We start from the raw sequence: 23,704 nt of genomic DNA, 5'->3' as shown, positions 1-23,704 counted from the left end.
GCCCCTGATAGGGCAGTACCCAGGCCTTAGGCCCAGCCCCCCCTGTCACTCAAGAGAATTGTTTACTGCAGTAGCATGGGCAGATTTAACCCTAACACTGCCTGCGCTGGTACCAGGACTTACGTGTTAGGCAGAGGATTAGTAGCCCAGCGGGTACCTGGCTACACGTGTTTGCAACGTTACTCTAGCTGTGTGTTCCCAATGTCGTCCAGACTCCATTCAACCAGTCGAGTTAAATGTACTTCCTCCTACATTATAATGAGGTTTGCGAACCCCATTTATTTCAGCAAATACTCAAGTAATGTCCTGTCTATATACTGTCTCCTACTATTGTGTGTGTATGCGACATACGGTACCTGGATGTTCCCCATGACACCCGTAGACTCCATTCTGCTGGCCACATTCACTGTATTTCCCCATATGTCATAGTGTGGCTTCCGTGCCCCAATGACTCCAGCCAATATTCCTCCTTTATTCAAACCTGGAAATACACCAAAGACAATGGTATTATGTTGCCTTTCTAGTTCGATTCTAAAAATACCTTATTACAGGAATGTTGCACCATTCCCCCCCCCCCCTCACCCATTACCCCTCCTCTTTATTTCTGTACCCCCTCCCTCACCCCCCCCCCCACAACTGTTGGGAAAAAAACTAATAAAAGCTTAAGTTAAAAATAAATACCTTCTTACACAGGAATTATTGCTTATGGGTATCATTGCACATGGCCTAGAATAGGGGTGGCCAACTCCAGTCCTCAAGGGCCACGGACACGTCAGGTTTTAAGGATGTCCCTACTTCAGCACAAGTGGCTCAATCAGTGATTGTGCCACCTGTGCTGAAGCAGGGATATCCTTAAAGCCTGACATGGTGGTGGCCCTTGAGGACTGGATCTGGTCATTCCTATTTTAGACCGTGCCAGTTTTTAATTGGCAGCCATCATTTCTCTGTATATCACCCATTGTGTTTATAAGGCACTAGAGACCACATACTGTATTACCCAATTAATAATATTGGGGAAATGTGCTTTAAAAATCATATTTTATTTTTTCCCCATTAATATGTGCATCAATACAATCCACACAATGATAATTAATTAACTAATTAATTAGCTAAGTCCATCCGTTCTCCTGTGATCGATCGGCAAAGATTCGGCTCGGGGGTTCACTAAATGGCTGTCAGTGCAGCAGAAGAGGACCAAAGATGCAAAGTTCTGTGGGGGAGATCATGTGACCAGGCTGTCACTAGATACAATTGGTGCACTGCTGGAGAGAGGGCAGGGCTCAAAAATAGATGTGCCAGACCATATTTCAGAAAAGGAAGGGGATGTGACTTTGTAAATGGTTGCTATAGAAACAAAAAATGCTTGTTACATAATACATAGAAAATGTAATTCAGGGTTATTATTTTTTTTTTTTTTTTTTAATGCTACAAGTATTTTCTCATAGTACAGAACTGATTTATTAAAAAAAAACACACACATATAGGATATTGCTCTGCAGCTTTAAGATACTTCGTGGCCCAAACATATAAATTCTAAAAGGTTTTCTTGTATAGAAACATTTCTAAGTCTGCAGTGATCTCTTCATCACATTATTGATATTTTGATCCATAAAATGATGCAGAGACCTTTGCTGCCTCAAAATTATTAGAGATTGCCGAACATTTTTTCGCGGGTTTGGATCCGCCTCGGATCGGGCGGTTCCTTTGGTCCCGTCTCAAAGGGCGATTCGTATTTCCAGATTTTATTTAGTTATCGCTGGCAATCCAACCCACGAGTTCCAGAATGTGATGGAGGATTTTTTTTTTAAATCCGTGCGGATTGTATCCAATGTCGGTTTTGGATTAATTTGCGCTGATTGAAACTTCAACAATCCGGCGACGGATTTTACACCGCGGGAACGCATTTTAAATGAAAATCTCTGGAGATTCCGGGCAACGGATTTGGACAATTTCACCAATCTCTTGAACGCATACGTTATGTGCAAGAAAACCTGGTTCTACTTAAATTAAAAGGTGCCACAGCCTATGATTTAATCCTATTCTTTCTGGGGCAATGGGGCTTCTAACACCTTCGAAATGAATTCCTTCTTGTTGCCAATGGTCCCTGTCACAGGTAGAGCCATATAGTACATCAAAGGAAGGGGCAGTTGGACCGCAGAGAGATGCAGAACACTGGACATGGCGGCACACAATGGAGAACCATAAAGTCCATTACTTGGTATGATTGAACATATTCTATTGATCTTACTATTTAAGATTCTACTAATTAAAATAACATGTAATTAAACTAGTTAGAATATAATTCCAGAGCACTACTGTTTGAAAACATTTAACTTGTTTAGCAATTTTCAACCCATTTGCTAAAGGGATTAAATCAACTTTGACCTGCTCTATGTTGACCATTTGGCTCCCGAAATATATCTGACACAGGCTCAGTAAGCCCTGGTATTTTAACTCACTCAATATACTGTACCTACATTTATTGGGATTGGAGATATATCATCAGGTGTCATTGAACCCCTGTATATAGAGTCAGGTGACCAACCTACTTTGTGCCGACTTGGGCATTGTACTCTAGTAAATTAGACAGACTGATTTGGATTTCATGAAAAAAAACACTTGTGTGATGCTCTGAAAAACACATGGCAAAACTTGCTAAATTAGCATTGATGTAGCTATAATGTTCAATGGTGCACCCTTCCAGTAACTGGGTGACAAGCACTAGAGTCTTCAGCACTTAGTGCACTAACTGGAACAATCCCACTTTGCACTGCTGTGAAGATTACACACTTCCTATTGTCCAGACAACTATGTGCATTGCTGATGATTATTGAAATAAAATGACTCACATATAGTTGTTCATATTATTATTAATACATTTTTCATACTCTGGGACAACTCTCTCTGCTCAACTTCTTTTTTTCAATGGAGACAAGTGCTCTGCTTTCCTCTCTTCCTTCTACCTGATTTGGATCTCACAATGGTAAAACCAATATACATTCTGGGGCCGTCTCACAGTAAATGCCTCAGCATTGCTGCAACATTTCTGTGAGATTCTTTATGGCCCATCGGATTAACACAGCGGGGGTCCCTGCAGTCCCATTCAGTTTGAATTGGACTGCAGGGACCACCCCCCCCCCCACCCCCCTCCCGCTGTGTTAATCCGATGGACCATTAAGAATCTCACAGAAATGTTGCAGCAATGTTGAGGCATGTACTGTGAGACGGCCCCAGAATCTCCCAGAATTTCCCACTTGTGGCTGCATCTGTACAGCTGCCATAACAAACTAGCCTGACATGCACTTGCCTATTCGCAGCATGAAGTTGTTGAAGGATTGGTAATTAATGTTCATCAGCGTCACTTTCATGGCAAGAGCAAAGTCAGCCAGGTCAGCCAGATGCTGCCAGCGCTCCTTGTCCGAGATTTCCTCTTTCTGCGAAAAGATCACAAAACATCAATGCTTTGGTTATCCTAGGAACCCAAAACACAGGCACAGGAAACATCTGCAGAGAGAGAGAGAGAGAGGGAGCCACATGTGAGTCAGTGGCATGACATATTCCTGACATGCTTATTTATCTGCTTTATTCCCAGAGACGCACAAGCCAGCCTCAGCCTCCTAACACTGCTCCGGTTTGCTTCTCAATTGCAGCTGCCAGGCAGAGGCCAAACTTAGAAATGTAGCCCGATCACCTTCCCTCAGCACCGCGTTCCGCTGCAGTCCTGTTCTCCCAACAAGCCATGACAATTTGACATTTCTAAAGAGTAAACCCAGATCGCCGGGATTACAGGAGCACGGCAAAAGGATGTCACTGTCTCAGGGGAAAGTTACAGAGATTGGTGTGTAATGGTGCTCAAGTTTTTGTATATATGTCCATATAACTCCAGGATGCTGTCGTGATTGTCCGCAATGAAACCGTCCATGTATGTTTGTGCTAAAGAGGAGTAAGCGCCTAGCGGTGTCCGTCAGGTAACCACAGAATATGGCACACCCTCTAGGTGGCATACAGTATACTAAATAGTGTTAGAGCGGGGTAACTTAACTCAGGGCTAAAGCCTTGATAAAGTGCTTGCCACGAAACGCGTAGGTGCGTTTTTTATCTGTCATCCATTTGAGCTGCACAATCTTTATTTGGAGTTGCCCTGTATTACCCTTATTTTTTCTCTGGTTACTCTGGCTGTGCTCCGGTTCTACACACCATATCACAGAGGAAAGTTAGCCTGGCAACATCTGTACCACGCACGTAACCAGCATATTCTCAAAGTCTAGTGAATTTCACCATGTTCTGAACTTTGTGGGGGTCACTCCTGGCCTGTTGATCCCAGCATTAAAGGCCAATGTTGACCCCCTCACTGATTCTTGCACTGCAGATGCAGCCAGCGTCCATGTGGCAAGTAATCAAACCATATCCCAGAAAAACTCACAGTTTCTTTCTTTAATGTCAAAAATGTTTTTAGAAGGTAGGACTTCCAAATATTCTCTAATTTTTCATTGCTTTCCATTTTGTTTTTTTAGAATTTTCAAATATTTGTACCTAATCTACTATTTTACCATGCACAGCATGTACCATGTACAGCAGGGGTGCGCAATCTTTTCTCCCTGCGCCCCCCTGCCTGCTCTCCTTACCTGCTCGCTCCCCTCCCCCCCCCCCACTTGGCTTCGGCGTCAAATGACACAGCAGGGGTCACGTGACGTCACGCTGCCATGGCAACGCAATGTCACGTGACCCCCCCGCTGCGTCCCTTGATGCCGGGCTACCATAATGACACGTGGCTAGAAGCCAAGGTAAGTTAGTTACAGAGGCCTCGTGCTGTCCCCCGGCATTTCATTTAAATGCCTTGGTGGAGAGTGTGGGACCTCTGTAACCCCGCGCCACTCCCCCCCCCCGAAAATGTCACGACCCCCCCGTTTGTGCACCACTGATGTTACATAGTTACATAGTAGATGAGGTTGAAAAAAGACGTACGTCCATCAAGTTCAACCTATGCTAAATTTAGAAAGATGGCAAATGTACTGATGTACAGTATGCTCTTTTTTAGTGGCACTGTATTGGTGTATTGGGCGACAGTTGTTAAGTTAAAGGAGGAGCCTGAGCATATCAGTCGGATGTCAGGTTGTGACGGTGCTCGTCTCCGATCAGGAAGCGGACCCGCAGGGCTGAGGTTGGGATGCTAATTAACCGACCAGAGCCCAGGGACAGAGTCCTGTTAGAGTATCCGTGGTCGGTAAGCAGGCAAAAGGGTCAGGGCAGGCGGCAGTGATGCAGAATCCAGGCAAAAGGTCAGGGCAGGCGGAAGGCAGCGAGGTCGGGGTCACTGTCTGGGGTCAGCAACAGGAATTCCAAATAAACAGGGAAGTCACAGGGATAGGCAAGTCACAGCAACAGGCTGGCCTCTGGAACAGGGAAGCCACAGGGATAGGCAAGCCACAGCAACAGGCTGGCCTCTGGAACAGGGAAGCCACAGGGATAGGCAAGCCACAGGGACTGGCAAGCCACACAGAAGGCTCAGGAACTAGAAGGCTCAGGAACTAGAGCCCCGGGTGGCCAGGAACAAAGGGAAACATACAGTATACAATTCTCAGGCAGGGGCTGGACATCACTGGCTGCTATCTAAGCCCTTGAACAGGTGCAGCAATATAGCCGGCTGACAGTAATCAAAATGCCCACAGCCGCCAGGTAAGGGCGGTTCCAGCCAAAGCCTGGACTGGAACTCTTACACAGGTTTCTCTAAAACAAAATTGAGGGTGCGGGAATTCAAAAGGTGGGGTGCCGCCAATACCACTCACCACCGGTCAGGTCGCCGCTGTACAATTCCCCGCTACGAAAATGACCTTCAGCTGGCCGCCACTCCTAGTCCCATGGCCGCCGCTATGATGGCGAGCAGTGGGCGCGGCTCCAGTGGTGTAAGCAGCCACCCACCGCTCTGACGTGCCATCTTTATATGCCACGGGCACCGTCGGAGAGGCGGCCATAGGACTAGGAGCAGCAGGCGGGCGACCGAAGGTCATTTTCAGAGTGGCGAATTGCACTATGGCAACCTGCCTGGCGGGGAGTTGCAGTGGTGGCGGACCGCCGGCGGCGCTTTGGTCGCGGCCAATCCTCCTAGACGGTAATTTAGCAGTCTTTTCATTAGTTAAATGCCCCGAAACCTTCCTGGTTTCTCCACACTGCTCATCCACAGGGGATGCTGCTCACCTTAATAGTGTTGTTGTACCCATTGGTGTTGGAATCCGGAGTCACTCCAGAAGCCGCCATGTACGTGCTGCCGATGGTCTTTATCTTGGTGATGTAGCGGAACTGGGGTTCATCTAACAGCTTCAAAGTAAAAAATAAAGAGAAGCGCCCCAACTTAGAACAGAATCAGAAATAGAGAGCGCCCGGTTACCCTGTGTGTTAGAACAGAATCAGAATGCCAAGACAATGCGAGTCAAGTATCAAGCGCCCGGGTTATCGCCCTCACGCAGCAGAAGGATCTTCTCTTGGAGGACTGGGAAGTATAGCATCGGTTAGGCGCTAAATACATATGGGAGAGTGTTAAACGTGCAGATTTCTTTTGCATACTTAATTCATTGCTATTCATTATGCAATATGTTATTTTTTATCCTTTCTTAAGGCTCCTCTCTTCTAAAGGACCAGCAATGCATTCCCATACACAACAGGTCCAGGGCCTCCTGCAGAGCAAGTGATGAAAGTCTGAATAACTCCAATTTTTTTGTAGTGGTGGATCAATATACTTTAAGAACAGATAGAGGGTAAAGTATCAGTCATCTAAATTTAGCATAGGCTGAACCTGATGGACATATATGTCTTTTTTCAACCTCATCTACTATGTCATTATGTAACTAACAACGTAAGTATGTAACTACCTATCTAACTATGTAAGTATGTAACTAACTATGTAACTATGTAACTATGTAACTATGTAAGTAACTATGTAACTATGTAAGTAACTATGTAACTATGTAACTATGATTGTGAATTGTAGATGCTAAAACAAAACAATGGGGGGTGGGGGGGAGGTAAAACGATGTAATGTAAGACGTACTGCATCGAAATCGGAGATGATCTCATTCAGGAACCTCAGGCATTCAATGCCCCCATTGTTGATGTTTTCTTCCGTGTAAAAGTCTGAGAAGTTTGGGATGGAGGCAAACATCACCCCAGTTTCATCGTAAGACTGGCTATATAGCTCCTAAGAGACCAGGGAGAGAGAGAGAGAACACATTTAGGCTGAGATTATACAGCCTGCGCGCCCGCTCGCGACCGCGCGTGTAGCCTCCCGCACTCCTGCAGCCCAGCGATCTGTGAATATGGCTGCAGGAGATTGGGGGGGGGGGCGATCTGGGGGCATGGCGGGGGCATCACAAAGCTGGTTCGCCCTCATTGGCCGAACCAGCTCACGTGACGCTGACGTCACGTGGCAGCGCTTGAAAAGACAATTTTTTTGGTCTCTTCAAATCGCGGTCGCGCCAGCGCACTCCGTCGTGCGCGTACAAGGAGCAGCCTCATAGGCATTAGTCAATTTGAGGTTGGCGCGCGAGCGCGCACGCAAGCAAGCAAGCGCAATCACAGGCTGTATAATCTGGGCTTTACACCCCTGCTGCAGACTGGACCTGCAACATTGTTTCTGTAGCATGCTGCTAACCTTTGTAGTGGTAAAGCCGTGGGTGGTAATTCTATATACGCCAAAGCGTCTGTTCAAGGTGTTTTGGCTGAAATCCCACATTGACGTCAACGCGCATTTTCAGCCAAAAATGTCCGCTTGATACTAGACTGGGCTGACTATGCACAAATGTACTTTTCAGCCCCTGACTTTACACCTGATGTCCAGACCAAAGTCTCTGAATGTCTCCACGATATCAGACTGGATGGTCCTCTGCCGACCGAAACTTAACATGTAAGAGACTGAGCTCCTCATACTTCCTCCCAAGCCTGGCCCAACTGCTGCTTCTACATTACTGCTGTCAGCGTTATCATACACACAGTATCACACGCTTGGGGGTCACACTCTCCTCTCACATTCAAACTGTAGCTAAAAGAAAAACTGACTGCCCCCCCCCTTAATACTGCAAATTAAATACTAAATACTAAATGCTAAATACTGCCCTGTTCTCTGCTACTCTACCTCTGTCTCAGCGTCTCTGCTGCCGAAATCCCTCTCCTGGCTTCTCATTAGATCCCATATTACTTACCAAACTCTCCTCTCTTTTAGGGCTATACACTCCTCTGCACAGGGGTGTAGCTATAGCCCGGGCAAAGCCCGGGGGCCCGCACTCTTTGGGGGCCCGCTCTCCCCGCCTATCGGCAGAGGCAGGCCGATATATATTTATATATATAAACACTTTATATTTTCCTCGTATTCTGTTTCGCGCTTTTTTGTTAGTTGTATTGTGACTCTGATCTCCTATTTGTGTGTTATTTTTGTGTTGCGTTGGTAATGTTTTCCTGGTCACTTTGTCGAGCGATCACGATGGTGATTTTTCTCCGCCTTTCTGTTCTGTTTCTCAGTTGCTTAGATACGGACGCGGAGGGACGCGGGGAGTATGGTCTGCCTGTGTGTCGCTGTGCCGTTTCCCCGCCGCAGCACGCCCTCTAAGACGCCGACACTCATGTAGGATTAGTATGTCTCAATTGTTTGTTCATGTATATTGTATTTTAACACGGTGAATTTTTGCACACAACTGCCCATTTCCCCCCGTGAAACCGGAAGAGACAGTGTTTCTGGCGGATGTGACGTCAGGCGCCATCCGAAGCGATCGTGCTGCAGGAGGATCCCACTAACAGAGACGTCTCCAACTACCCTTCTTCTCGGCAGTATTATAGTTGCATCCTAATGGATGTGCCTGTATGTGTTGTACAGAATGTGAGTACAACACGGTTTCTGTTTTATGTTGATACATTTTATATTGGTCGGCACTATTGGTTCTCCTTTGTCTTTCTCTGCGACGTACAGTACAAGACAAGACTGGATCCCATGTCTGCTGACACTATCTACACCCACTGCTGTTACCTATCTGCCAGCCTGTAAGTAGGCTCTCTATAGGAGCCAAGACTCTGAAGAATTGTTTTGCCACTTTTATATACAGAAGTGCACTATATTGTCTCTCTCTTTATTTGGGGTGGATTCCTGACGATCTTGCTCCCTCCTAATCCTGGAAGTGCTGTCTATTAGTGGAGATTCTGTACAGTTTCTCCTCGGAGGTTGAGACTTTGTTTTTCACTTTATTTCCCTTTTCTATATTAATAGATTTCATCACTAGTTCACTGCACTCTTATATATATATTTTTTTTTCATCACTCTATTGTGTTTAAAGCGCCTGTTTAAATCACATTGGTGTTATTAGTGCAATTTTTGGGACAGAAACGTTGGAACGATGACTTTTTAATATTGATATAATAATAAATTGATGTTTTAAGAGTGCCCGGTTTGCATGTGGTATTTTATGTCGCGTGTTCAGGGACTCCCGACGTCTTTGCTGGGGGCACCTACTGTACATATCACCAGGTTTCATTTTGATATATTTGTATTGTGATTCTGAGTGCCAGGTCATGGACTCTTTTATTATCCTTTACACCGATACACCGGTAGTATTAACTTGACATTAAGTTGGGATAAAGCAGGGATGGCCAACTCCAGTCCTCAAGGGCCACCAACAGGTTAGGTTTTCAGGGTATCCCTTCGTGAGCACAGGTGGCTCAATCAGTGGCCCACTCTTTGACTGAGCCACCTCCGTTGAAGCAGGGATAGCCTTAAAACCTGACCTTTTGGTGGCCCTTGATGAACTGGAGTTGGCCACTCCTGGGTTAAAGTGGCATTAAGTGTCTTAACAGAGCTTTGAGCCTCTGGGCCTCAGTATCTTGCTCCTTCATCAGGTCCTCGTGTGTCCTCTCACCTCATCCCGCTTCTTGGAGCCCAGGAAGTGTCTGGCCACGTGCTCGGGCAGCATGTTCGTGACCAGTGCTTCGTTCCACCGCCTCATGTCGTACACCTTCTCCTTCTGATCGTGGACGTCGATCTTCCACAGGAACAAGGTCCTGGCCAACTTTTCCACCTGCCGGGGCAAAGACTAGGCATGAAGCACAACAGGAAAGGACTGAGATTCCCCGACATAAAGCTTCGTCAACCTGGGTGTCTAGCTTGGTCAGAGCAGTGCTCGGCGTGTGATGGTTCCCAGAACCATTACTTAAAGAGGCAATCCAAGAGGGCAAATTTTTATGCGATGTTATTGTCTTTACATACGATGGAAGCAGGGGGTCTCCGGAGCAGAATTCCATTCATTTCAGCTCTGGGACCCGCTGCTTCCAGAGATACTTACCTCTGTAGGGTATGCCGGTAGCTGCTCTGGCTCACTAGCAGGGATCACATAATGGCCGTTTTTTTTTTACCAACTCCCATGTCCTGCAGGCCAATAGGAAGCCGTGACGTCATCTGGCGCGGCTTCCTATTGGCCCACGTGACACGGGAGATTTAAAAAGCAGAGAGATACCGGCACCCTCTTCTGAGGTAAGTATCTCTGGAAGTAGGGAGTCCCCAAAGCTGAAATGAACGGGAGTTCAGCTCTGGAGACCCCCCTTCAATAATATGTTTAAATAAATAATAATAATAACAATTTGCCCACTCGGATTGCTCCTTTAAACACCCTCTTTATATTTTGATGCTTTCACTGTTTCTTCACTTCAATGCCCCCTGCAGCACACGGCAGATCAATGTTACATTATGAAATGCATAGTATCACGGTGTATTATTTCATATTTTGCTTCATTGTACAAGAATGCACCTTTATTTTCTTTCACTGGCTTGTACTATAATTACACACTGTTTGCTGCTCAGCTTATAAATTATACTTACTGTACATTCATGTACATGGCCCCCCAAAAAACACCAATTCAGCAGTGTCTAGGTACACTAAGAGTTAAACACGGACGGAGGGTTACTGAAAAGTAGTGGTCCTGTGACTAATTTCAGGAAATCCAATGTTTTTGAGAGTTCAGTAAACCCCCCTCCCCCCCCAAGTGGTACTCAGCACCATTTTGCTATCTGAGACATATCCAGAGATATGTTGTAATGATGTATACATATTGGTAGAAGATAACCCTGCTTGTCATTTACCCTACACGGTTTCACCCCAAGACAAATGCATGTCATGGTAAGAAAGTTACATGGAAGGGAGCTTTAGTCTATATTCATTCTCTCCCGTCTCGACTACTGTAACCTCCTGCTGTCCGGCCTTCCTGCCTCTCACGTGTCTCCCTTACAATCTATCCTAAACGCTGCTGCCAGAATCACTGTACGCTTTCCTAAATCTGTCTCAGCGTCTCCCCTGCTGAAATCCCTCTCTTGGCTTCCGATCAAATCCTGCATCTCACACTCAATTCTCCTCTTCACTTTTAAAGCTTTACACTCTTCTGCCCCTCCTTACATCTCAGCCCTAATTTCTCGCTATGTTCCATCCTGACTCTTACGTTCTGCTCAAGGATGTCTTCTCCCTACCCCCTTTGTATCTAAAGCCCTCTCCCACCTTAAACCCTTCTCACTGACTGCCCCACACCTCTGGAATGCCCTTCCCCTCAATATCCGACTAGCACCCTCTCTATCCATCTTTAAGACCCACCTTAAGACACACCTGGAAGCATATGAGTAGCTCCATGGCTGATAATTAACATCCATAACCAACATACACCTTGGCCTCTTGCAGACACACTTACCAGAACCCCCCCTACTGTCTCTGTACATTATTCCTACCTACCAATTACACTGTAAGCTCCTCGGGCAGGGACTCATTTTCCTTAATGTTACTTTTATGTCTGAAGCACTTATTCCCATTATGTGTTATTTATATTATTTGTTATTTATATGATTATGCCACGTGTATTACTGCTGTGCAGCGCTATGTACATTAATGGCGCTCTATAAATAAAGGCATACATACATATATGCGACCTACTGCTATACAAAAAACAGGGACATACAAGGATACTTACATGTCGGGCAAAGTAGTAGAAGCTGAGCATCATGATGAAGATCATCACAGTCATGGAGTATTTGGAAGGAACCAGCATAGACCTGGAGACAGATACAGAGGGAATCAACTCTTTGCAGATCAACTTCCTCCCGCGGGCTTGGAGTGGATAACCTGCATTATAAAGCTCAGTAGTGCCACACTAGCTATGGGTTTCTGGCTATGGGTTTCTGGGAGCTGTTCTACATCTGATATAAAAGGGGAACTAGAAACCCAGAAGCACCACTGCATGAGAACTGAGAGACAGGCAGACACTGCATGAGAATGGAGAGACAGGCAGACACTGCATGAGAACTGAGAGACAGGCAGACACTGCATGAGAACTGAGAGACAGACAGACACTGCATGAGAACTGAGAGACAGGCAGACACTGCATGAGAACTGAGAGACAGACAGACACTGCATGAGAACTGAGAGACAGGCAGACACTGCATGAGAACTGAGAGACAGACAGACACTGCATGAGAACTGAGAAAGAGAAAAGTGTTGAGAAGAGGACAGGGAGAAAGAGCTAAAGCGACACCGGCAGCTGGGAAGGTCTGTCCGAGAAAGAGAGACCGAAGAGGAAAGAGAGAGACATACAATCCCGTTAGCTACATAAAGAAATAAACAGGCAAATATTAGAGAACATGCAGGAGCAGGAGGCCACGTTAATGTGTATCTCAGTAACCAGAAGACTATTGAGATACCTCATTTAAAAGAATGGCTTTGCTGATAAGGATAACATATAACATTTTAGATATTAAATAAAGGGGTTGTGTTGTGTGTGTGTGTGTGTGTGTGTGTGTGTGTGTGTGTGTGTGTGTGTGTGTGTGTGTGTGTGTGTGTGTGTGTGTGTGTGTGTGCGCGTAGAATTTTAACCTTTTCGTTGCCAATTGGGCCTCCAGTGTATAAACCATCGTATTCGTTCTGTATAAACTCATATTAGGGGCAGGAAAACATGTGAGATAGCGGTATGTTCATTTTCAAATGACGTGCTTTGGGATACGGGGAATTTAGGGAGAAAGTAAAACATAAGTGCAAACATTAATTGGAAATAGGCCGTATAGGACATTGTGCTTATTACGGTGACAGGAGAGGTGGCACTTTTACTGATCTTTTGGCGTTGATTTGGTTCTAAAAACATTTTGTGTTCTGGTTATGACAAAACTCGGTTTTTGTTTGGTTTTGGTTCTAAATAATTTTATAATATATATATATATATATACAGAAACACAAAAAAAGAAAGCGCCCGATCCTAGTTCAATATGTCCAAAAAAATATACATTTATTTCCCTAAAAAATCCAACAAAATGCTAACTCACAAACAACAGATTAAAAAAGCGTTTTATGAGATATACTCATGGATGGCCATCCGCTGATGAAATCACGTAATGTGAAGAAACGCGTAGGGTGTATGTTGCGTTGCTGATGTGGGTACTTACCTTCTGCATCTTGGACTTATACAACGAAAGAGGCAACTATTTCCAGCTCAGATACGGTACACATTTGTGCCCGGAACTTGTTACACACCAGCCTTGTTTCCGGAGGACTATCTGAACCACAGTGTCGCTTTCTAAGTTCCTGCTGGACGGAGACCCAGTGGAGCACTGCAGATCCATGCGGTGAAGACACGGAGTGAGCTGAGTAGCTGTATCCGCGTCCGGTGCATGAGTATATCTCATAAAACGCTTTTTTTAATCTGTTGTTTGTGAGTTAGCATTTTGTTGGATTTTTTAGGGAAATAAATGTATATTTTTTTGGACATATTGCACTAGGATCGGGCGCTTTCTTTTTTGTGTTTCTGTACAGATTGGCTTGGAATTCGTTGGTTCCCCGTGGAAGGCAGCACGCTCCTGTTTGCAGCAAGATCTCACTACTGATCCATATAATATTGGACTTATTTCATCAGTTCATGCAATTGTATGCATTATTTTATTGTTTTATTTTGTTCTGTTTTTATCATTATCCCTTATCCTATCCATTGGTGGTATATGCTACTCTATTCAGTTTCATATAGACCAGCAATATTTAGACATACATTTACTATATATATTTTTTTATTCTTTTTTTTTTTAATGTAATTATTTTTTCATATTTGATCTTGTTTGTTACATCATCTGATTGATATTCATTACATCATCATTAATTGGTTCACATAATCATTATATTGTTATACCACTTAACTGGGGATCGGTTCACACTATAAGGCGCAGTCTTAATTGTTTTTTTATATATATGTATATATGTATATAGTGCAGAATATATGAGTACTTCAGTATTAGGTGATACCTTTTTTATTTGGACTAACAATTGATGTAGTAAGACAAGGTTTCGAGAGTTCTCCTCTTCCTCAAGTCAAGAAATACTGATTTACAAATTGCAAATTTGGTTAGTCCAAATAAAAAAGCTATCACCTAATTATATATATATATATATTAAAAAACAGATAGTTGATACCGGTCTGTGGCTAACGAAATACTTTTAATTGTGCGAGCTTTCGAGATCTCTTCTTCCGGCGATGTTACAACTGATTCGGCCAAAAAAACGTTCTTGAAACAAAGCATCTGTAGGTGAAGGCTATCCCTCCCCCTGTACAGTATGCGATTTATGACCTGAGGTGTTAAATGGTCCCTGAATGCTTGTGATATTAATCTCGGCTAACAAGGTACAGCTACCTCTACACCAAAATATGGAAGATACCACATTGTACCGCACTCAAAGGAAGCTAAGGGACTTACTGAAAAAGAAAGTTTTGGGGCTGAATCAATTGTAACATCGCCAGAAGAAGAGATCAGTGTATCTCGAAAGCTCGCACAAATAAAAGCATTTCGTTAGCCACAGAACGGTATCGACTATCTGTTTTTGATTATTAAGCTCGGCTAACATAGTACAGATACCTCTACAACAATATATATATATATATATATATATGTATACATATATATATATATATATATATATATATATATATATATATATACTGTAGTAATGAACAGTTCTGTGCTAGTTTTGTGAGACCTTTCTGTCTTAAAGTTTAAAATGCATCTCCTCCAGGCAGAACTGCTCTAAGATATATAGTACGCTATTCATTAAACTGTGGTAAGGGTGTTTTTCTTCCTGTGTTCATTAAGTGGTTATCGCATGGAGATGATGCACATTGGATTCTGGTTGTTTCATTCCGAGCAATACGCATATTTTGTATGTAAATGAACTGGCAACATTACATATGCAATAATGTGCGAGATTACTGTACATGTCGCCTGGGAAGTCACAGGTCACAGCGGGAAGTCCAGAGAGGGAGAAAGAGGGAGAGAGAAGAAGAGAGAAGGAGAGAGTGAGGGGAGAAGAGAGAGAGAGAGAGGTAAGAAGAGAGAGAGGGAAGGACAGAGAGAGGGAAGGACATAGAGAGGTAAGAAGAGAGAGGGAAGGACAGAGGGAGAGAGGGAAGAAGAGAGAGAGAGAGAGAGCGAGAGAGGGAAGAAGAGAGAGGGAAGGAGGCGAGGGAGGGAAGAAGAGAGAGGGATAGATGGAGGGTAGAAGAGAGAGAGAGGGAAGGAGAGAGAGAGGGAAGGAGAGAGAGAGGGAAGGACAGAGAGAGGGAGGGAGGGAGGGAAAGATCATTCATCTCATCATATGGGATATAGGGTAATCTCTTTAGGGGTATTCTAAGCAAATAGACCCACTCCTAAATTGCGCTAGCAAAAACTTACATTTGCCTGCCATAAGGAGGTGAGATTTCTGGCCTTGATTTGCTAGGACAATATTGCACTATTCTGGCAAAAAGTGCATGCAACTGAGATATCAACATTTTATGGTGTCAAATTGAAGTCCATTTTGGGGCAACCTTGCATTGGCAATATCAGAGTTCAATGAATAGGCCCCTAACAATACGTCGGGCAAGTGAGCCTTTGTGGACCCCATTCCACATCCCTGTTAAGCCTACTGTAACCCCTGAAGGGCAATTCTTGGCAATATGTTAACGAGCTCCACCAGTACTGCACATACATTGAACTACTGAACTCTATCACTTTTAGGATCCATACTATTACACAAGAGACACAGAGCAGTTTACGCTTTTGCCTCCTACCCTATAAAAGAGCCCTGGGTGACTAATGAAACAATGAGGGCGCCTAAGGCTGTATTGTGGTAATAAGTGGTGTGAAGGGCTCACACATGGACGTTGAAGCGTTTACGGTCGTAGTCATCAAAAATCTGCCTCCAGGCATAAATGTTGACCACTCCCACAGCAACTGTGATCATCAGCATGAGGGTCAGCTTGACCATGTGGCTGACCTGCACCAACATGATGGTGGCTATGAGAGCCAGCACAGCGATGTAGCTGTAATACTTGGGGTTGTCCACGCAGCCCCAAGTGAACGACTGTTGGGAAGTCACGTTGAGAGTGGTGGTATAGTACTGCAGGCAGCTGAGCTGTTGAGAAAGCATGAAAAAGGAGCAATGGTTAGTCTTATGCCGATCTCTGTTGCTTTTGTGTAGCCTCTGGTATCAAAGAGCATGCAGGAGTTTGGTTATCATCAAACAATCAACCACTTTGATGGTGGTGTTGATTTTTCGATGGTACCCAAACTCCGTCAGTACCTCACTAGAAATGACGGCAGTTACTGTGCGGTGCAACTACCCAAAGCAGGAGATTGATCCAATGTCTCTTACCATATCCACAATATCTGCCATGGTGAGAATAAAGATGGCAGACATTGCCCATGTGTTTCGTGCCCACCTGGTCCGATCAATCCAAGTGGAAAAGGCAACCAACTTCTTGGGGAAAACCTGGAAAGAAATAGACACGTGACAGCTGATTTTGGGACATCTTCCCTGCTAGACAACAACAGTTAATATTTTAAACTTCATAATCTGGGCAAATATACTGTAGATCCCTACTGATGTTCTCCTTTCTACTAGTCAAGTCATGGCAGCACACATCTGTGGGGTCACAGTTCCTCCCTCTAGGTAGAACAGGAGGCTTTGACCTTAAAATAATGGAGCCGATGAAGGACCGTGGGAGGTTCGAAAGTACTTGCTGGTCCAATAAAAAGTATCATACCACCTACTCCCTCTCCCTCCTTTGTTACTATGTTACTATGGGTCACATACAACACAGGGGGGAAGGAAACACTCACACTCTCCCCACTGGTTAAGCCAGTGAGCGACTTGAGGCGCGCTCCAACCTGGCTCTGGTTTCAAACACAGCTGATCATCCTCCGTGCACACGGCTCTCCCGATCGATCCCCGTACTCTCAGAGCTACGGGAAGATCTGACATCAGCTTGCAGAAGTCCAGGTACGGTGGCCTCTGAACGCCAAAAGACCACCGTACCTGGACTTCGGCAAGCTGACGTCAGATCTTGCCATAGCTCTAAGAGTACAGGAATCGACCGGGAGGGTTGAGGGCTGTGTGCATGGAGAACGATACTAAAAGGTGAGTACCGGTATTCTCTCCAATCAGGTGGCCCATTAAGCGAAGGATTATCGCATTCAAAAATCATGGAACCCTGCAGCATTAATCCTTCTCTGCCGCAAACCATGCTTTTCTTGAGATTGGGCCCCAGTCTCCCGCATTATTTCCACGGCCACAAGAACAGTAAGGCTGGCTACATATATGTATATGTATGGAGGTAAGTGGCCCTTCCTCCCAGAGCTGATCCCTCCCCACCTCTTTAACTTGGGAGGTTCTAGCATTTTGCTGAATGGACAGGACTCACTGTAGTTGCTTCCCCTCATACAGAGGTAAAAGGAATGGTTCACCGTTTAGTGTTAGGACCTGCATTAATAGTGTTAGGACCTTGACGTTGGTATGCAGGCTTATGACTCTTTGGCCAAAGGGTTTAACTGAATAACCAATTAAATATTATTATTATTGAAGTATTGACACTTTATACTTATTACTTTATATTTTTTGTCAATTGGATGGAGCATTGGGCACCCCTGTCTTTTGTTTGTATATGTATATATGTATATTGTATTGTATGTCTTTATTTATATAGCGCCATTAATGTACATAGCGCTAAACAGTAGTAATACATGTGGTAATCAAATAAATAACAGATAATATAAATAACAGATCATGGGAATAAGTGCTTCAGACATAAAAGTAACATTAAGGAAGAGGAGTCCCTGCCTCGAGGAGCTTACAGTCTAATTGGTAGGTAGGGAGAACGTACAGAGACAGTAGGAGGGAGTTCTGGTAAGTGCGTCTGCAGGGGGCCAAGCTTTATGTATCATGTGTTCAGAATATCCACAGTGCTATTCGTATGCTTCTTTAAGCAAGTGTGTCTTAAGGTGGGTCTTAAAGGTGGATAGAGAGGGTGCTAGTCGGGTACTGAGGGGAAGGGCATTCCAGAGGTGTGGGGTATATACATTCCCAGAGCAGGGCTGTTAAGGGGCTGGGCAGCTTCCTCCATCATGATTGGCTGCATTACACATCAGGAGAAGGAGTCAGGAGCCTGGCGTGGAGCCAAGGAGAAGAAGGAAACAGCATGGAGCAGAGAGAGGTGAGAGGGGTGTGTGGGTGTGTATATGTGTGTATATTTGGTCTGTCCTGGTGTGTGTGTGTGTGTGTGTGTGCTTTCTGTGGCTGTCCTGTGGTTGGAATGACAGGAAGAAGGGGTGAATGACAGGCTGGGGGAGAGAGAGGTTGAGGGGAAGGGGGTGAGAGGTTGACGGGAGGGTGGTGAGAAAGGAAGAGGGGAGGGGGGGTGAGAGGATAAGGGGAGGAGAGGGGAGGGGCGATGAGAGAGGATGGGGTGAGAGGATGACGAGGGTGGAAAGAGGATGAGGGGGTGAGAGAGGATGAGGGGGTGAGAGGATGAGGGGAGAGGCATGAGAGAATGAAGGAAGGGGGTGAAAGGATGAGGGGAGGGAGAAAGAGGCTGAGGGGGCGGGGAGAGGGTGAAGGGGGTGAGAGGATGAGGGGAGAGAGGATGAGGGGGGTGAGAGAGGATGGGGGAGAGGATGAGGGGGTGAGAGAGGATGAGGTGGGTTAGAGGATGAGGGGAGAGGCGTGAGAGGATGAGGGAAGGGGGTTGAGAAGATAAGGGGGGAGAGAGAGGATGAGATGGGGGAGAGAGAGGATAACGGGGAGAGAGGATGAAGGGGGGAGGATGAGGGGAGGGGGGAGAGAATGAGGGAAGGGGGGTGAGAGAGGAAGAGGGGAGGGAGTGAGAGAGGAAGAGGAGAGGGAGTGAGAGAGGAAGAGGGGAGGGGGTGAGAGAGGAAGAGGGGAGTGACAGAGAATGATGGGAGGAGGGGTAATAGAGGATGAGGGGAGGGTGTTCATAGGGTGAAGAGTGGTGAAACAATGTTGGAATTTGCGGGAGAGCAGCACTAAGACCAGTATTGCTCGCCATGGGCCTGTATGAGTTGGTGGGTATTTATTTATTTATAAATGATCTGACGCTTACGTCATTTTTTCTACATTTCACTCCAGTGTATTTTTGTGCTCGGCCCCCAGACCCCTCCCCAGAATTTTTTACGAAATAGAATATGAAATTGGTGCAAACTTGGAGTGAAATTTTGATAAAGTGACATAACAGTCAGTTCATTTATAAATAACACACCTCCCCACCGACTTTTCTTGAGCACGTCGCACATTTCACCATTGTGTCCAGTATTTTTGCAGAAGCCACCTATATACATGTAGAGGTATCAGTACCGTGTTAGCCGAGCTTCAATAATCAAAAAATAAATAGATGATACCGTTCTGTGGTTCGTTAGCCACAGAACGGTATCATCTATTTATTTTTTTATTATATATATATATATATATATATATATATATATAGCAACTGGAAATATTACTGTATACTCATTTGCATGTCTCAGACAGTTCTGCAACCCTAAGATACACACTGTGACAGAAACCAGGGGTTGGTAATAAACTCCATATACAGGGCTCCCAGGATACTGAACAGTTTCTGTCCTGTCTAAGCTGAACAGGGCAGCCTCGTGGTACAGGCACTCCATTCCACAGTTTGTCTGCTGCCTGTTTTCTGTCACCTGTCATGCTGATTAGAGTTCAGGTATATAAGACCTGTTTCCTGTTTCCTCTGAGCCCCGCCCAAGAGCCTGGAAGGCTGCTGAACTGCAGAGGGGTGAGAAAGCCTCTTTCCCAAATCGCTTCATTCATTCTGTTAGTTTGTCTAAAGACTGCAAAGGTACTTATTTTGTTGGTGGAAGTGGACAAGCCACTTCCAACTCTGAGTCAGGGACATCTAAGTTTAAGTTATCGCTCAGACGAGCAGCTTTTTGTTTGGCTTTGTTTTCTGTTTAAACTGTGGCAGTCTCAGTGCCTGGGACTGAATAAACCAGGCATAGCCTGTTTAAAGGAACAGTACGTGACGTCTCATCATTTAACCTACCCTAAAAGACCGTGTTCTAACAGTCCCGGACAGACGGCGGAGCCCCGGAGTAAGCCGTTTGTCACATATGGTGGAGAATGCGGGCAGAACACTGAAAGGTCTGGGGGTTAAAGAACTTTAAAAAAAAAAAAAAAAAAAAAAAAAAGAAGGTTTTTTTTTCTCTCTCTCCAAACAAGATGGAAGACGTGGTGAGTGCGCTGGTACGCAATGTCGCTGTCCAGAAAGACGCGAATGAAGCCCAGCAACAGGCGAGTGAAACCCAGCGACAGCTGTTAATAGCCCAGCAAGAGACTAATGCAAACCAGCAAGAGACAAACCGCCTGCTGAGAGAGGAGCAAAAGCGGTTCGCTCAGGGCTTACAGCAGGAACTCGAGATCCTGAGGGGGACTATCAGTAACCTTCCACTGGCAGAGGCAGCCCCAGTTCCGAAAATGACCAGGGCAAGCCACTACCTTCAGAAGATGGGACCCTCGGATGATGTGGAAGCCTATCTTCTCACGTTTGAACGCACGGCACAGAGAGAGGGATGGCCAGAAGCTGAGTGGGCTGGTCTAATCGCACCCTTCCTAAGCGGCGAACCCCAGAAGGCTTACTTTGATCTAGAGCCAGCCGAAGCTAACGTCTATGCAAAATTGAAGTTCGAGATCCTCGCCCGCCTCGGCGTAACCACGGCTGTTCGTGCCCAAAGGTTTCACGCATGGTCCTTCACGATGGATAAAGCCACCCGAAGCCAGATGTATGACCTCATCCACCTCGCCCGGAAGTGGCTACAACCCGAGATCAACTCAGCAAGCCACATCGTGGAACGGTTGGTCATGGACCAGTTCTTGAGGAAACTTCCCTCTGCCTTACGCCGTTGGGTCAGTCGGAGTGACCCCCCACAATGCGGATGAGCTTGTGGCCCTTGTAGAAAGGTACAGTGCAGCAGAAGAGCACCCGCAACCCACAGTCGTGGAGCAACCCCACTATCCGAGGTTCCAGGACTCTTCCAGAGACGGTAAAAGGGTACCGGGGTTAAGGGGCGCTGAAGAGCGGCGACCACCTTCACGCCGCTCCAGCAACAGTGGTTCGCACACTAAGGGCAATAGCCAACATGGGGAGCCGGGAAAAGGCTCTAAGTGGGACACAGACTATGTACCTAAATGTGTAAATTGTCATGAGAGGGGCCACACAGCAAAAATCTGCCCACTAAATGATGAGCCCATGCAATGCAACAGCGTGGAACCTTATTCGCTGTTGTCCCAATGTATGGGCCCTAGCCCAGAGGACCCCTTGAATAACCATCTGTGGGCATTTGTAAAGGTTAATGGTAAGAGGGTTCGGGCACTTCTTGACTCTGGGAGTATGGTCACACTAGTGTCCGAATACCTATTGCCCATTAAGAAGAAACAGGTAAACAGTTCACAAAGAGTGGCAATTTGTTGTATACATGGGGATAATCATGAATATTCCACTGTTGATGTTTTTTTTGAAACAGAATTTGGTTCTTTAGATTTCAAGGTGGGTGTTGTACCCAAACTGGCACATGATGTGTTAATAGGGACCGACTTTCCCCATTTTCTAAAAATGTGGTCCCCAGCTCAGAATAGCGCCCAGAGTTCAATAGCAGTCCATAACGAAGTGTTAGAAGAAACAAATCCTTTCCCTTTTTCAGAAATGGAGGTTGACGAGGGCCCAAATAAGAAGGGGGAAAAGGAGGAGTGCTGTGAAATTCCCTTCCCCATCACTACTTTGGTAGGGAATACCCCAAATCAAGATGTTGATCAGGCACTTACCACCCCAGTACAGGATAAGACCCTCGCTGACCTAGAGGTCAGTCCTGGGAGTTTTAAGAAGGCCCAGTGGGAGGACCCCACATTAGCGGTAGCAAGGGGAAATATACGGGACCAGAATAGTACTCATGGCCAACCAGATAGGTCACTTGCTTACCCCTACTTCGAGGTAGAGAACGACCTAGTATATCGGGTTGATAAAAGAAAATCAGTTACAACTAAACAATTGTTGGTACCACGGACATTCCGTAACGTAGTATTACACCTCGCACATAGTCATCCATTGGGGGGACACCTAGGGGTGGAAAAGACAAAAGAAAAGGTTCTCCGAAGCTTTTATTGGCCTGGGGTTCTGGCAGAAATTACAAACTATTGTTCCTCATGCCCAGAATGTCAGATCACCGCCCCGTTCAAAGCATACCGCAGCCCATTGGTACCCCTTCCCATAATAGAGGTACCATTTGACCGGATTGCTATGGATCTAGTAGGACCCCTAATAAAGTCTGCTAGGGGACATCAGCATATATTGGTAATATTAGATTATGCTACCCGATATCCGGAGGCAGTTCCCCTACGTAGCACCTCTGCTAAAAACATAGCAAAAGAGTTAGTACTTCTGTTTTCCCGGGTCGGAATTCCTAAAGAGATCTTATCTGACCAGGGAACACCATTTATGTCCCAAGTAACAAAAGAGCTATGTAAACTCCTAAAAATCAAGCATCTCAGAACCTCAGTCTATCATCCACAAACAGATGGTTTAGTGGAAAGGTTCAATAAAACCTTAAAGAGCATGTTACGCCGGGCGGTCGATAAGGATGGGAAAAACTGGGACTGTTTGTTACCATACCTGTTATTTGCCATTAGGGAAGTTCCCCAGTCATCCACAGGCTTCTCCCCGTTTGAACTATTGTATGGCCGACATCCAAGGGGCTTACTGGATATAGCCAAAGAAACTTGGGAACACGAGGTTACCCCTTACAGAAGTGTAATAGAGCATGTTGCCCAAATGCAGGACCGCATTGCTGCAGTCCTACCCATAGTGAGGGAACACATGGAGAAAGCTCAAGAAGCACAAAGGAATACGTATAATAAGGGTGCTAGGGTCAGAATTTTTTTTCCAGGTGATAGGGTACTAGTTCTGGTTCCCACCGTGGAGAGTAAATTCCTTGCTAAATGGCATGGGCCATATGAGGTCTTGGAAAGAGTGGGAGAAGTAAATTATAGGGTAAGGCAGCCAGGTAGGAGGAAACCTGAGCAAATTTACCATATAAACCTACTCAAGCCCTGGAAAGATAGAGAGGTCTTGTTAACCCTAGTACCCCCAGGTCCGTCAGAGAATCAAGAAACTGACCCAGAGGTTAGCATAGCTGAAACACTGTCCGTGCATCAGAAACGAGAGGTCCAGAGTTTAGTGAGAAGGAACAAAGAAATCTTCTCTACACAGCCAGGTAAAACTAACGTAATTAAACATGACATAGTCTCTGAACCGGGGGTCCGAGTTAACCTTAAACCGTACCGAATCCCAGAGGCCAAGAGAGAGGCTATAAGTTTAGAGG

The 23,704-nt window shown here is 45.4% G+C and overlaps 1 protein-coding gene across 3 annotated transcripts in view; it reads right to left on the bottom strand.

The window, feature by feature from the left end:
* ADCY3 (adenylate cyclase 3) overlaps nt 1-23,704 on the bottom strand; it is a 251,630-nt gene that overhangs the window by 4,401 nt on the left and 223,525 nt on the right. For all 3 annotated transcript variants that reach the window (XM_075598633.1, XM_075598634.1, XM_075598632.1), the window contains exons 12-19: nt 16,674-16,790; nt 16,174-16,433; nt 11,983-12,064; nt 9,894-10,052; nt 7,046-7,192; nt 6,196-6,315; nt 3,308-3,434; nt 357-481 (exon numbers count right to left, since the gene is read on the bottom strand). In XM_075598633.1, the coding sequence (XP_075454748.1) occupies nt 357-481; nt 3,308-3,434; nt 6,196-6,315; nt 7,046-7,192; nt 9,894-10,052; nt 11,983-12,064; nt 16,174-16,433; nt 16,674-16,790 (1,137 nt within the window). The remainder of the gene's footprint in view (nt 1-356; nt 482-3,307; nt 3,435-6,195; nt 6,316-7,045; nt 7,193-9,893; nt 10,053-11,982; nt 12,065-16,173; nt 16,434-16,673; nt 16,791-23,704) is intronic.

Source organism: Ascaphus truei, chromosome 4, assembly GCF_040206685.1.
Source record: "Ascaphus truei isolate aAscTru1 chromosome 4, aAscTru1.hap1, whole genome shotgun sequence".
In the NCBI taxonomy this organism is placed as follows: Eukaryota; Metazoa; Chordata; class Amphibia; order Anura; family Ascaphidae; genus Ascaphus; species Ascaphus truei.
Note: the sequence above shows the minus strand (reverse complement) of the source record. Positions and strands in the feature narration are given on the sequence as shown.